Source organism: Madurella fahalii (assembly GCF_045866475.1).
Source record: "Madurella fahalii IFM 68171 DNA, scaffold_1, whole genome shotgun sequence".
NCBI classification, from domain to species: Eukaryota; Fungi; Ascomycota; class Sordariomycetes; order Sordariales; genus Madurella; species Madurella fahalii.
The window spans coordinates 3,349,848-3,364,530 of NW_027263971.1; the positions used below are offsets into that span (position 1 = coordinate 3,349,848).

General features: G+C 56.5%; 5 protein-coding genes and 1 non-coding gene across 6 annotated transcripts; 5 read left to right on the forward strand and 1 right to left on the reverse strand.

Moving 5' to 3' along the window:
- Positions 1-585: 585 nt before the first annotated feature.
- Positions 586-2,907, forward strand: MFIFM68171_01044 (uncharacterized protein; the record flags this gene model as incomplete). Its single annotated transcript, XM_071056466.1, has 2 exons — positions 586-1,307; positions 1,380-2,907. 2 exons carry the CDS (start codon positions 586-588, stop codon positions 2,905-2,907), a joined length of 2,250 nt encoding a protein of 749 aa, XP_070912567.1.
- A 1,084-nt stretch (positions 2,908-3,991) lies between these two features.
- MFIFM68171_01045 (uncharacterized protein) lies at positions 3,992-4,640 on the forward strand (the record flags this gene model as incomplete). The annotated part of the gene is made up of 2 exons (XM_071056467.1): positions 3,992-4,133; positions 4,411-4,640. The coding sequence occupies 2 exons, from the start codon at positions 3,992-3,994 to the stop codon at positions 4,638-4,640; spliced, it is 372 nt and encodes a 123-aa protein (XP_070912568.1).
- Positions 4,641-6,805: 2,165 nt separating this feature from the next.
- ATG22 (Autophagy protein 22) lies at positions 6,806-8,951 on the forward strand (the record flags this gene model as incomplete). Its single annotated transcript, XM_071056468.1, has 2 exons — positions 6,806-7,115; positions 7,279-8,951. The coding sequence occupies 2 exons, from the start codon at positions 6,806-6,808 to the stop codon at positions 8,949-8,951; spliced, it is 1,983 nt and encodes a 660-aa protein (XP_070912569.1).
- A 1,266-nt stretch (positions 8,952-10,217) lies between these two features.
- On the forward strand, positions 10,218-11,817 carry MFIFM68171_01047 (uncharacterized protein; the record flags this gene model as incomplete). The annotated part of the gene is made up of 4 exons (XM_071056469.1): positions 10,218-10,500; positions 10,577-10,870; positions 10,943-11,073; positions 11,146-11,817. The coding sequence occupies 4 exons, from the start codon at positions 10,218-10,220 to the stop codon at positions 11,815-11,817; spliced, it is 1,380 nt and encodes a 459-aa protein (XP_070912570.1).
- A 1,640-nt stretch (positions 11,818-13,457) lies between these two features.
- On the reverse strand, positions 13,458-13,549 carry MFIFM68171_t26. The gene is given in 2 exon segments: positions 13,458-13,493; positions 13,513-13,549. It is a non-coding gene; the product is annotated as a tRNA-Val (tRNA).
- Positions 13,550-13,712: 163 nt separating this feature from the next.
- Positions 13,713-14,611, forward strand: RRF1 (ribosome-recycling factor; the record flags this gene model as incomplete). Its single annotated transcript, XM_071056470.1, has 2 exons — positions 13,713-13,777; positions 13,837-14,611. The coding sequence occupies 2 exons, from the start codon at positions 13,713-13,715 to the stop codon at positions 14,609-14,611; spliced, it is 840 nt and encodes a 279-aa protein (XP_070912571.1).
- Between the last annotated feature and the right edge of the window lie 72 nt (positions 14,612-14,683).

Below are 14,683 nucleotides of genomic sequence, written 5' to 3' on the forward strand. Positions count from 1 at the left end.
CTTATCCCCCTTCGGTAGCCGCAAAACTGCCTCGGTGACTGCAAACATCCCAGCCGAGCAATGGAGCCTTTTTCTCAAGGAGCGCGGAACGCCTGGTTAGGGGCTGGGGAGGGCTAGGGAGTAGCAGCTCCGCCATCAGTAAATGATGGCAGACAGGCCCTCGGCGGGTATGTAGTGGTAGGTTTTGGCATTCTGCGTTTTTACTCTGTGCTTTCCTACACCTCTGTTCATCCCTGACGTATTATTACCATCACATTTGGGCACTAGCATCTCAGACTATCCCTTAGTCTATTCTTCCACACGGCCGGGCGTTGTACTAACTCACTGCCTTTACCCTCTCATGCACGGGCGACTATATTTACAAGTGTGATCAACTTCCTATTGCAATTCGCCGCTTTGATCCTTCACATTACCATTGTTTCTTGGCCCGAATCCCCTACAGCTTCAACCCAAGTAATGGCCATGACCTCTATATTCTGGGCCCTAGTAGGCCCAACGACCCCAACAACTCAAGCCGGGCCTAGTTCTGCGCGAATGGCGGAGGAAAAGATGCTGCTAGCCTCGGCCATACTGCATAACCAAAACATGGCCAGTAGCCGCGACATATCCGGCTCCATCCCACGGACACAACCAATCGAGGAGGTCTATCTAGAGTTGGAAGGCGAACAACGACCCACCGAGCCGGGACACGAACAGGAGCAACCCGAAGGAGGAGAGGAAGAAGAAGAAGAAGAAGAAGAAGAATTAGACCCGGACATATCCACTTACCCTCCTCCTTCGGCAGCCCTAACACACCTACCCAGCTCGACGCCTGAAACAATCAGGGAAATAGTCGAATCCGCCCTCGAGAACATCGCCGAGCAGATTCACCTTGAGAAAGAAAGGGCCGATGAAGCGGCACTACTGGCCCAGCAGGAGGTAGATACATGGAGACGAGCTGCGGCCGAGGCCGAGGCCGAAGCAGGAGAAGACATCAAGGGCAAGGGGCTTGCTAATACTGGTAGGGCTAGCGCAGAGAGCCATGGGTCGGTAATACCGAGTATCCAAGTCACTCCCGCGGCGGAAACGGGACAAGATAGTGGATTGGCCAAGCCACGCTCCCGTTTTAAACTGCGGCGCATGTTCCATCGGGGAGGAACCAAAGGCGAGAGCAGCAGAGCAGCGGAGACCGCACCGATAGACGATCTCTCCGCCGGCGGCGGCAATAGACAACACGACCCCCCAAGCGCTTTCACACAGCTCATCTACAAGACCATCCACGTGAAGCCACGAGCAGTCGCGAGCTCCGACTCCAGCTTGGACGAACGGCAAGTACCCACCGGTCGAAACCAACCGTGAGTCCAAGGGTCACGTAAAAAGCTGACTGAACCACAACGCAGGACCTGCGTCTCGTGCTTCGAAGACCTCAAGCCCAAAGAAGGCATCAAGACGGTCTGCCACCTCTACTGCAAGGAGTGCTTCGAGATGCTTATCACGACCGCCATCGAGAACCAGGCGCAGTGGCCGCCCAAGTGCTGCCTCAACCCGGTCCCCTACCGGACCATCGCCAAGCACGCCTCCCGCGGCCTCCTGCGGCGCTACAAGGAGACCCACGAGGAGCTCTCCATCCCGACCGAGGACCGCATCTACTGCAGCACGCCGGACTGCGGGGAATGGATCCGGTCGGTGGACGGGGCCAGCCAGACGGCGCGGTGCCGGCGCGGGCACGCCATGTGCGTGTTGTGCCGGCAGCAGCCGCCGCACGAGCCCGGGCGGGGCGAGTGCCCGCGGGACACGGGGCGGCAGCTGGTGGAGCGGCTGGCGGCCGAGGAAGGGTGGCGGCGGTGCCTCGACTGCGGCATCCTGGTGGAGCACCGCGAGGCCTGCCAGCACATGACGTGCCGGTGCGGCGCCCACTTCTGCTACGTCTGCGGCGCCCGCTGGCGCACCTGCGCCTGCACCGCCCTCGACCTCGACGCCGTCAAGCGCCGCGCCGCCGAGCGCCGCGCCCAGCGCCACGCCCGCGACGGCGCCGAGGACGAGTGGCTGCGCAACGCGCTGCGGCTCATCGACGAGTACGAGCGCGCCGAGGAGCGCAAGCGAAACGAGGCCCGCGCCGCGGCGGCCGCGAGGCGCGAGGAGAGGAGGAGGAGGAGGAGGGCCGAGGAGAGGGCCCGCCGCGAGGAGGCGAGGCTTGTGGAGCTGGGCCAGAGGTACCAGGGGCTACGGGAGGTGCTGGGGGAGATTGAGAACGTGCAGAGGGCTGTTCTGATGAGCATGCACGAGAAGGAGCGGAGGCAGTCTGCGGGGCGTAGCGCCGGAGAGCGCGGCAGCCTTGCGTCGGAGCAGGAGCACGAGCTGGCGAGGCTGCGGTCGTCGACGGCCGAACAGATCGGGCGCGTCGAGCGGGAGCTGGAGCGGGAGTATCACGCCCGGCTGGCCTGGGAGAAGCAGCTCGAGGCAGAGTATCACAAGGCACTTGGCGCTTTCTGGGGAAACAAGGCGGGCGGCGAGCAGCAGTTCCGTCAGGCAATGAGCGCATACATGATGAAGAACGATGAGCGGTGGCACAGGTGGTGCAAATGGAGAGACAACGAACTCGAGGCGGCTCGTTACGCTGTCGAGGAGGAGCTGGCAGTCCGCGAAGAACTCATGGAGACCATGCGCCAGCGGCAGAATGAGATGCTGGCGGCGCGGGAGAGGGCGCTGAGGAGGAAGCACGTAGCCGAGGAGAAGTGGCTGGAGCTGGTTGTTGCTGAGCGGAAGAGGCTCTTAGCCGAGACGGAGCTGGTTGAGAGAGAAAATGGTGGCGAGGGCGACGAGGGGGACGAGGGCGACGAGGGCGATGAGGGCGATGAGGGCGATGAGGGCGATGAGGCGAGCTTATTGAACATCTCGGATGATGAGCCCTTCTACCACGCGATCTAGGAGGCGGCATTGTTGGTATTGGACCTCTTACACTTTGCAACAAAAAGGGGATTGAGACTATTACTGCACCAGGATTAGGGTCTTGGCAGGAGTTTGGGAGCTCTTATCTTATCTTGCAGCTCCTGTAGGGGTTCTACACTACACAGTCGGTGGGTGGAAGCTCGAGGCGCGCAGCTTGTGACTCCAAATCCAAGTTTGACACTGGAAATGCCTTGCGCCATCGTAATCTGTGAGGTTAACATGTATCGTAACCCGAGCATCTGCACTTGAATAACTGGCTTTGAGCTGCCGCACTGTTTGGGAAGATGCTTGAATGGGTCACTCGTGAACTTGTTCCTTTCTTAAGGCGCAATGCGCGTGGAAAGTATCTCATATCTTGTCTGTTCTAAATCAGGTACGTAATATGGTTTGGTTTGCCGTCTGGAGCTGAAGCTGAGTGGCTCAGCAATGTCCAGCATGGTTGATAGAACAAGGGCTTAATGGCATGGTTTCCTCGGATTGCTGCATGGAAATCTAGATATGATCGAGATGCTAACCGAGAGCGATTTATAGCCCTCTCAGATTATAGTCCGGTGGTTGGTGCTCTGATGCCCAGTGTGTTTGTTTGGTCAAATTTCCAAGATATCTAGGGTACCTTAGGCAGAGCGTGGGGGGTTTTTGCGGCGGATATGTAATTAGCAGTTCTGAAGCATTCCCCTGGGACGTGCTTATGCGTATCAAAAGCAGCAAGCCCGTGCTTCCCAGGCTTTCAGGTCTTGGCATAGTTCGTTATCTCTCACGCTCCCGCTTTCAGCATGTGGTTGCTACACTACAGTAGGAAAGGGAGCCATGGCATGATCTTTGCCTACCAATCATTGATTCTGTTGTAGGATCTCCTGTGCTACAGGGCAGCCTGGGCATTCTTGTGTGCCTGACCTGTGCAGCTAGATTGCGTTATAAGGCGATCGCGCCTTCTGCCGCCTCAGCTCCTTACCTTTCGCAAACTTCCAAGATCAGCCCACCAAATACCAAAAGAAACCCGATTTTCTCCCACCCGCACACCCTCAGAATCTCCTCGTTCTCGGCTTGGAAAACCGACGGCGAGATGGCAGCTCCCGAAGTTTCTCACGGCCGCGGCGGCGCCGGCAACATCAATCCCGATGATACCAAGTATGTCGATGGAGAGGTGGTTCGTGTTGGCGCTGAGGGCAGCCACGGAGACGGAGCTTTCAGCACTGGTCGTGGAGGTACGCACACACCTTTCTCCGTATTCTTCTTCGCCGGCCCAGCCCCAAAACACGGAAATGGAACAATCAACCTTCATGACTTGCATTCCACAAATCAACAAAGGCATTTGGCTTCGTTATCACAACCAGGCTTACAGCACCCAAACCCCACATTGCATGCCAAGGCTCGGGTTAGCGATAAGGGAGATCAATCCAGTGCCCCAGAAAACCGGGACCCTGGCTGGGCGGAGGAGATCATAGTGGAGAAGCTAAAAGCTGACTTGCGAAACAAAAACAGGAGCGGCCAACATCGGCGATGCGGGCGTCAAGCAGACGACCCGGGCCGACAAGGACCTCATCCCCGAGGCGGCAATCCGGCCCAGCCAAGACAACGCCGACTATCATACCGGACGGGGCGGTGCCGGCAACGAGCACATTGCGAACAAGAAGACCACCAATGGGGGTGAGGCGCCCGTGGGCCTGGCCGACAAGTGGAAGAAGAAGATTTATGGTTTTTTTAAGAAGTGATGAGGTGGGACGGGGGACCTTGTGGGGTGGTAGGAACGCTGGTTACCGCTTGGCCCAGTAGTTTGCTTTGCTTTTAATTTTGTTTTTGGTCTGCTTTTCTTCGCGCTGATACCACCAACACGGACACATGACTGCAGATTCCTCTTGTGAGCAAATTCCATGCTCGAGTAATGGGGAGGTTAAGGATTCATCTCGTCTACTTGAATGTTATTTCGCTTGGGATTGAGTGTCGTCAATTATTGAACTGCTGAGGTTGAGTTGGTTTCCTTGGTTTTCGAGCTATTATCCCGATTTTTATGATCTAGGTGAGGTTTAAGGTGAGCCATGCTCACTGTTTGGTACTGTACCTGCAGCAGAAAGCTCAGAGTAGCTGTTTATTGAGCCTGGTTGCAGGCCTCGAATTCTCCAAGTCTCAACCCCTCTCCCGCGCGGTGCAGGGTTACACAGATGCCACTCAACAAGGCGATGTCGGCTTTGGTTCCCCGTCACATCCCGGTTTTGTCGAAACGCAAACGCTCCAAACTCGGACGACCTGATTCTGAAGACGACTGATGCTAAACCTGTTTCTTAGGAGACTTCAGTGCGGAACGATCCATCCCCCCTCCCTAATCTATCCGCCTTTGGTATCCCATTCTAATGTCATAGCCCAATAACTATAAGTCATCTTTTCGGGCGTATACGCAGTTGTCCAACACAATGTCACCGGACTTGCCACCGCCGCATGCTGCCACGCTAACTTCTTTATTATTACTCACCGGTGCTTGAGCAGTGTAAATACTGGTCACGAGGGTCAGATGACTCCGTTGTTGGGCTAGGAACTCGGCCTAGGCGCTGTGCTACCGTAATAAGTCCACTTGATTAGTACGGCGCGTGGAACCGCCCCCCCAATCCAAGCAAGACTACAACGAGTCCGACGAGATAGAATGAAAGAAGGCTAGAATGTGTGTCAAAGACGCCTTGGGATGGGTCAAGGCGTTATTCGACCAGGGAAGTAACTCGGTTCCTACATCGTTTCCGCCCTCTGCCGAAGCCCAACGCTGGACCCATAGTTGGACGGCCTCCTGTAAAGGTCCTGAACAGGGTTGGGATGGTTCGCGAAATCCCGGGAAGATCCTGGCTTGCGCGATGCAACGGGGCACATCGTCATTGCCCCTCCTGCTGGCCTTGGCAGGGATATGGGGGATCCATGATGTGCCGAGAGTTTAGGAATAGGGTTGAGGTCGATGGAGGATATCACTAGGTGCTCAGTGCCCAGTTTGGGTGTCTTATCCGGCAGCCATTCCGGGTTAGGTCTTATCCTATCGGCAGCGTGATCAGTTTTGGCTGGCCTGCAGTTGCCAAACCGCCACCAAGGCATCGAGGGAGATCGGCCCTGCATGATGTCTGCATGTGTTCGCCGACTAGCTCCCAAGAGGAACACCTCGTCTCACGATTCCGATGAACTCGGTGACTCTGGGTTCCTGATCTCAGCAGGTAAAGCCAACGAGAGGGTCAAGGCGCCGAGCGATAAAAGCCGTGTTGCGAACAGGGTGGGAACCCCCAATAAATCTTCCACAAGCAGCGCGATCCCAGAGGATCAAGATCTGGCGGTACGGGTGGCACTCAGGGCGGCTCGCGATCAACGCACCCGCTTATGCTCCCCAGATTCCGCAAGCCATTCATCCGGTAGTGGTTGCCCAGCCCCATCCATCGTGCAGTACAATACATAACTGGGGCCTGGCCTCTCGACAACATCGAGCCTCGATTCCCCTGTTCCTGTAACCACGTCAGCAGACAGTAGCTTAGCAGCTCCGCAGCACCTCAAAACGTCTTAAAACATGGTACCGCAGTGGCCGGCGACCCTTGTGACGGCGATTTCATCGACCTGGATCCGACTGCGCTCTCAATTTCCTCAACCGGATCGCGGTTAACGAGGCAGCCTATCGGACGCGATTCAGACGGCCCTTTTACACAGTCGTTGTCTGCCCAAAACACGACTTTGCAGCTTCGATTTCCCCAGCAGTTCCGGGGCGGCTTAATTGCCCTAGGTCTACTGGCAGCACTGCAGTGGGGTTGACAGCCGAGTAGCTTGGTGCTCGCAGGGCTGACGTTGGACAGCGTCAGGTGGCCCCAGGAACCTGGTGGTAGGTGCGCAGCGCAGCGCCTGCCGGCGGCTGACTTGGGCGATGGCGCCCCGAAGCGAACCTCGCCGACCGCCGCCCGCTCCACGCTTGTTTTCTCGACTCTCGCAAGTGTCGAAGCGCTCGTTCCGATCGCACTCATCTTCCTTCGAGGCCGACGACGAGCGATCCAGCGACGCCTCCCTGGAGGATTTTGGCATAATGAGCGGCAGTCGAAGCAGGAGTGGCAGCGAGAGCGGCAGCCTATTCCTACCGCCAGCTCGCTATCCCGGCGACGACACCCGGCCGACCAGCCCGAAAGAGCTTGCCGGATGGTATGCATATGCCTTCGCCGCCGAAGTCTATGTCATCTGTGGTCAGTTAGATTGAGCACTGGGGAGAACCCTTATTACATGTTTTTGAGCTAACAGCGTGTCGTAGGAATTGGTACGTCCGTCCATCACTTCCGCTCCACATCCCTCGCTCCACCCTTCAACCCTAGTATCAATTCATCAGTCCAGCAACTTACGAGCCAGCAGGGTCTTTCATCCCGATATTGCTCGAGAGCTTAGCCCGGGAAAATGGCGTCCTCCTCTCGGATCGAAAGTCGCCCTGCGGCCCGAGCTCTGACAAGAACCCATACGACGGCGGGCAGTGTATTGTCTACGTGCTGGGTATGGAGATAAACACGGCGAGCTTCGCCATGTATACGTTCAGCGTTAGCGTCCTGATACAGGCACTCCTGGTTGTCAGCATAAGCTGCGCGGCGGACCATGGCAACTACCGAAAGAAGCTGCTGCTCGCCTTCGGGTGGATCGGGAGCTCTGCCGTCATGCTTTACATTTTCGTCTCGAAAGGTGTTTACCTGCTCGGCGCTCTCCTCGCCATCATCTCGAACACCTCCTTTGGCGCCTCGTTTGTACTTCTAAACTCATTCTTGCCACTTCTCGTGAGACACCACCCTGAGATTAGCCACGCAGAGGCCGAGGTTACCCAGAACATTGTCCCCAATGGTCGATCACACCACGCTGACGATGCCTCCTCGCTGGATCAAGATGCAGAAAGGGCCATGGTGGACTCAACAGCAGCCTTGTTGCCGACGGACCCAACAGAAGGCGGGCACGACCTGTCGCGGGTGCGCACCCGTGAGGAACTGACTTCCCAGGAGCTGAACCTGTCGACGCAGATCTCGGCCAAAGGCATTGGGATTGGCTATATCGCGGGATTATTCCTGCAGTGCGTCGCCATCTTCATCCTCATTCAGATGAAGAACTCGACCTGGTCACAGCGAGTGGTCCTCTTTGTCGTCGGGGCCTGGTGGGCATTGTTCACGGTCCCCGCGGCTATGTGGCTCCGCCCGCGACCGGGACCTCCACTGCCAGCATCGTCGAATCGCAAGGGCATACGCGCCTTTGTATCTTACACCTTCTACGCTTGGAGATCTCTTTTCCGAACGGTCCGGCTGGCGAGGCGGCTTGTCGACGTTCTACTTTTCCTGGGCGGTTGGTTTCTGCTGTCGGACGCAATCGCCACTACTTCCTCGACGGCGATTCTCTTTGCAAAGACCCAGCTGCATATGGAGGCGTGGGCACTGGGGATGATCAATGTGATATCAACGACGGCCGGCATCGTCGGCGCTTTTTCGTGGTCGTTCATTTCGCGGCGGTTCGGCCTTCAGGCCCACCAGACCATTCTCGCCTGCATCGCCCTGTTTGAGATCATCCCGATATATGGTCTGATGGGGTATATCCCATTCGTCAAGAACTGGGGTGTTTTTGGCCTACAGCAGCCGTGGGAGATGTACCCCCTAGCCGCCGTCTACGGGTTTGTGCTTGGCGGTCTTAGCGGGTATTGTCGTTCGCTCTACGGAGAACTGATCCCTCCCGGGTCCGAGGCGGCATTCTACGCACTCTACGCCATCACCGACAAGGGGTCGAGCGTCTTTGGTCCTGCTATCGTTGGGGCAATCATCGATGCCTCTGGGGAGATCCGGCCTGCCTTTTGGTTCCTCGCCGTGATTGTGGGCCTACCCGCGCCGCTGATATGGTTCATCAATGTGGAACGGGGACGGAGCGAGGGCGAGAAGCTGGCTGAGATCATCGAAGGATTCAAAGTCCTGCCGGGTGAAAACACGACGGAGAGGGATAGCGACGATGAGAGCCGAGGGATTCTCTCTGCCTATGACGAGTCGACCGAGACGGATCAGAGGTAAATGGGGCAGGAGTCGAATCGGATCTCTTTTCTTTTTCTCTTTTCCCTTTATTCCTACCTTCCCCTTGCTTCGTTGCCTTGCACCGGCCTCGGGCCATCCGTAGTTGTATTATATGGTAGCTCGTGACGAATAGGCGGGGCAATTTCTTTAGAACGTTGAAAGAAAATTCTCTCCCTATCCGTTACGAATTACCCGATAGTACAACTGCAGTTCGTCCAAGGCTGCGGATTCATGCATAGCGCTGGCGTTTGTTGTTTGGGTGCGTTGGGGCGATAAGTCTTTGTATCTGGGTGGGTGGGACATTACCCGTAATGTAATATGCCGAAGGGAAAGGGAGAGGTGAAATGCCAATTACGGCAAGTCTCTGGTTACCCAAGGCGGTAATTCCTAGTCGACTCATAACCTGTAAACCCCGGGCATTTGAAGCATGGAGAAGTGGGTTGGCGGTGCGTCACAGTCTCTCTGAAGCGTGTTAGCTTAATGAGTCAATGGTTGAAAGTCAATGAGCTGAGCTCGTGTTTTCGCGATTTGCTCTGATTAGAGGAGCGCTATGCGCAGGCTGCCGAGTAATGGAATTGCGTATGGGAACACGACCCGGCATGTCTCTGCCAATCGCCAAGGGTTGGAAATCCGGAAGACATCCCCAGCCACAGCATTTCTCCTCTTTTCTCCTCACCCGCCCAGATCACGTGGCTGGGACCCCATGTTTTTCCTTGTCCCCCCGGTGGCGGACGCGGTTTCCGGAAATTTTGATCGCTGTCAACTTCGTTGCGACAATATCGCTCCCATCACCCATTGACGCTCGAGCATCGCTCATCCGGCCAGCGACGGCTCAGGGTGACTCGTTCGAAGCTTGCGATCGTCTTTTGCACGTTTGCTAGGTCCTCGGGAGCCCCGGTCGGTCCGCCCGCTGCATCGCAGTTGCTTCGCTCTCCCGCTCCCGGCGCTTTTCCCAGCCACCGCAGCAACCGACGCTACCGCACCAACACCACCACCACCACCACCACCACCACCACCACCACCACCACCACCACCACCACCACCACCACCACTCGCGCTCTTGCCGTTGGGATCATCAACTCCCCACGAGATCCGGAGCTGACGCATCGCCGGGACTTCCGCACGGCCATCACCCGTGCAATTACGCGCTTTGCTCCCCCAGTGCGCGAGCTATCCCGGACACGCTCGCGATCCGGAAACCGTCTGCTATCCCACCCCTGCCGCCAGCCCCATCTCGGCGCAACGCAGCCCCAACGCTCCGCAATCATGGCATCCGCGCGCAAGAGGCCGAGGACTGAGAACGAGGACAACCGGGCCGAATGCCCCTTCACCATCAAGATTGTCGACCCGAAAGACAAGGAGCAAAAGAAGAAGAAGCGCCGGCGCACCGAGAATGGCGAGGAGGATGACGCAAACCAAAGGATCAATCTGCAATTGTCGCCGTTTGCGCCGTGCGGCAAATTCAAGACACACGAGTCGATGGACCTCTACTACCAGGTCGACCCCGCCAAGAAGTGGACAGATATGACGAGATACAACAGCTTCGTCCGTAAGTGCAATACCCCCGGCGTTCCGTGCCGGTCCACAATCACATCGGACCAAACTGACATTGCTATGTCGCCTAGTCAATGGGGTAAAGTACTTTAGCGAAGGCTTCATCTATGTCGCGAATGACTCGAGCATCGAGCGGCAGAAGGCTGTCAATAACAACGAGCCGATGCAGCCGAGGAAGAAGTCGGACGACGACTGGGTTGCCCGCATCCTGGAGATCCGCGCGAGTGACGAGCACCACGTATATGCGCGAGTCTACTGGATGTACTGGCCGGACGAGCTCCCGCAAGGGACTCACGACGGCAAAAAGACGGTTCAGGGCCGTCAGGCATATCACGGCATGAATGAGTTGATCGCGTCCAATCACAGTAAGGATTCCCAGCCAGCTGCACACCAACTGGCGAGAACGGTCGGGTCATGCTAACATGGGGGGACCGCAGTGGACATAATCAATGTGGTCAGCGTCACCTCGCAGGCGCAGGTGAAGCAGTGGTACGAGGAAAACGACGAGGAGATCCAAAACGCGCTGTACTGGAGGCAAGCGTTTGATGTCAGGACATACGAGCTTTCGGTATGGACTTCACGCCCTCGGGCCCCTCCTCCCTACCCAGTTGTCGTCGTACTAACACCAACCCCCGCTCAGACGGTCGAGCTTGTATGCAGCTGCAATACGCCCGCGAATCCCGACAAGATGCTCGTCGGCTGTACAACGGATGCCTGCAAGAAGTGGATGCACGAGCAGTGTATCCTGGACGACGCGCTGAAGACAACGTACAAGCGGTTGGGCACCGACAAACCCCACCTGCCTGCGGTGACGCCCAAGAAGGAGGAAAACGGTGACGAGGCGAAGCGACCGTTAAGCCCTACAGAAACCGGCGCGGAACAGCACTCGATCGACGTCAAAGCCGAGACAGGGCCGGCGGACGCAGTCCACGTCAGCACGAAGGACAACGTCGAGGTCAGGCATGTGGATGACGAGGATGCGCCCGCGGCGCCCGAGGATTCCATAGCCGAGCAATCGGCCGAGCCGCAGTCGGCGACGAGCGAGAATGCCAACACAAACACACCAAACAAGGCGGCTAGCGGCAGCAAGCCAACGCCAGGTCGGAAGCCGGGCAGGCCGAGGAAGAAGGGGGCCGAAGCGAACGGCGAGAGCGCAAAGCCGTGGGAAGGGTTGTTTGAGGCTACGCTGAAGATGGCAGATATCGGGCCGCCGATGATAGAGTTCAAGGACCTGCGCGAGGGCGTCAGCGGCGGCGAGAAGACCTGGACAGAGCCTGTCAAGTGTCTACTCTGCGGATCCAAGGTTAATTAGTGGTTGGTCAGGATCGTGCCAGGGGACGATCACGACTGCGATCTTTGATGCCAAGGATGATAGGGAGGCCGGCGACGACGGAAAGTCGTCGGTGCCACCACTGCCTCTTCTGTCTCCGCTCGCCGCGTCAAGGGGGAGAGCCGGGGGTTTGCCCGTGAATCGCCTGGGTGAACAGTTCAACGTACGCCAATGGCGTCGTTTTGGTGAGGGTTGGGGCGAATGAAGGGAAGAAGAGAAGAAGATACCTCGACAAAACCCCGCAAGGGGCCAGTTTCTTGTGCAGAACAAACAAATCAAGGAAGAAGACTGATGGTGCTGGGTTGTTGGGAGTCTCGGGTTTCTGATGGAACTATCAAGAGTTAGGAGCAAAAAGTGGCTAATTCTGTTGTGGACGAGGGTCAGCGAGGGAGTGGTGTCGTTAAGGATTTCTGTCTTGACGGGGGGGGGGGGGGGCCGCAGAGACGCATCAATGTGGAAGTGCTCGCGGGCGTGTTGCCCGAATTCTTCAACTATGGCATCGACATACGTTCTTATCTTATCTACCTCATGCTACGGACTCACCGGCCTGCCCATCTACCTACCTAGCTACCTACATCTACGTTACTTTACTATTTGAGAGAATGGATGCTGAGGTGAAACGCAGAAGAGGGATGCAGCCATGTCTGAGAAAGGGAAGCGGAAGGGCGGGGTGTTACTGGAGAGAAGGGTCACCTGTTCTACGGAGTCCTATCGAGCCCCCAATTTATCACATTCAATGTAATTACTTTGATGATTCTCTCTTTTTTTTCGACATCATTGGCCACGTCATTTCGTTTTGTTAACCGTCACTATCGACTGAGAAATGGAAGCTAGGCATACATCTCCCCTTCTCTCACTATCTTTTTTCCGCGGTTGTTGAATCAGAAGAAGAATGTGGTTGGAGCAGGGAGAGTGCGGAGGGGGGTAATTGCAAGTGTTGGGCTTTCTTGTCTCGTGTTTTTCTTCCCTTCCCTCTTCTTTACTCGCTCTGTTTTACCGGCGCGGGCGTACAGAAGGGCGTCTAGCGGAAGTGATGGGGGGTTGGAAATCTACTTTGTTTCCTTTGCGAGATACGGTTCTACGGCGAAGGAGAGGGCTAATGGGGATTTTGTTTTGTTGGATGCTGGGATGGAGTGTCACAGACAAAACATGTTGCCCTGGATAAGCGGAAGGGAAGGGCTGAATGATGTGATGGCCGTTTTGCTTTGGGCCGATGTGACCAAGGGATAGGTTGTTTGCGTTTTGGGGATATGGTGACGGAATGAGAGATGGAAGCTCGCAAATTGGGTGATAAGGAGCTGGAGGACGTGGGATTTCCTGTCATAGGGGTCGTTGTTGAGAGAGTTGAGAGGAGAGACATTCAGCGTTGTTGCTGTTGCTGAGTTGCTCGACTTCATGGTCGTCTGTTTTTCAGCTTAGAATATTTGATTCTAAACCATACCCTACCTCGTAGCATCCCGGCTTCCTGAATATACGTAGTCAAGTAATTGGGTTCACACAGGTGAAAATGAACACTAGCTGCCTTGAGATAACTAGCTAGCCGACATGCGGGAGATTAGGTTACAAGCTGCAAGTATGCAAAAAGCTGGTCATCAATCGATGTTGATATCTGCAAAAGAGAATGACCGCGGCAGGGTTCGAACCTGCGATCCTCTGCGAGACTGAGCAATAATGCTCTGTAAAGCAGATGCCTTAACCGCTGGGCCACGCAGCCAGATCTTAGTGGAAATCGTTGATGATGCGGTATAGATAAGGTTCTATCGAGAGCCCGCCAAGCAAAGTTTTGATTAGCTAGATTCTTATCAGACCCAGACAAATTATTGAAGTTGTTTTCAACAACAGGCCCAAGACAACAGAAACATAATCGCTAGCCCACCATGAAGTGCCTCCGGGCTGCCACTCTTTTACGCAGCAATGCTGCCGCCCACAGGACATTACCAAGGTCTGTCCGGACCCAATGGCTCACCAGCCCCTAGAAACGCCGCTCTAACGTGTCAACAGAGCCTCCCATCACAGCTCAACACCACCTGGGTACCAATCAGCGCCGTCCTGCAACGCCAGCAGCCCGAATCATGTTGTCCGACGCGTCCCAATGAGCAGACCATTCTCCCACACAGCAGCGTGCCATCGAAAGCCCGAAAAGCTTAAACCCTTCGATGCCCCCCCAACTCCGATCAAAGAGACAGCGCCTGAAGGGAGCCCGTACAACTTCGCCGACATCCGGGGCGCACTCGACGATCTCGAGAAGCGCTTCAACGAGGAGCTCAAGCAGGTGCGTGCGGGCGGGCGGGGCTTTGCCGAATCGATCGGCGCGATCCCGGTACAGCCCGACCGGAAGTCCAAGCAGGCGTTTCCGCTGCGCGAGCTGGCGACGGTGGCGCCGCTGGGCGGGCGGCGGTGGAGCATCCTGGCGTTCGAGGAGGCGTCGGTCAAGCCCATCATGAGCGCGGTGCAGCTGTCGCGCGAGTACAACCAGCAGCCGCAGCGGTCCCAGGACAACCCGCTCGAGCTGATCATGACGGTCGAGCCCGTGCGCGTCGACGCACTCACCCGCCGCGCCAAGGACGTCTGCCAGACGTGGAGGACCAAGGTGCGCGACGAGGTGCGCCGCCGCGCAGAGCAGCACAAGAAGTTGAGGCAGCAAAAGCTGATCAGTGACGATGATGTATTTACTCTGAAGGGAAAGCTGCAGGAGCTCCAAGACGCCCGGATGAAGGAAATTCTGATCAAGGAGAAGGCGGTGGTGCAGGCTATCAAGGATAGGGCGGGCCAGTAACTGTAGTATTTCAAACGGGGAGATGGCAAACGGCAAGCGGGAAAGGCAAAAGCATAGCAAAGGGCATGATAT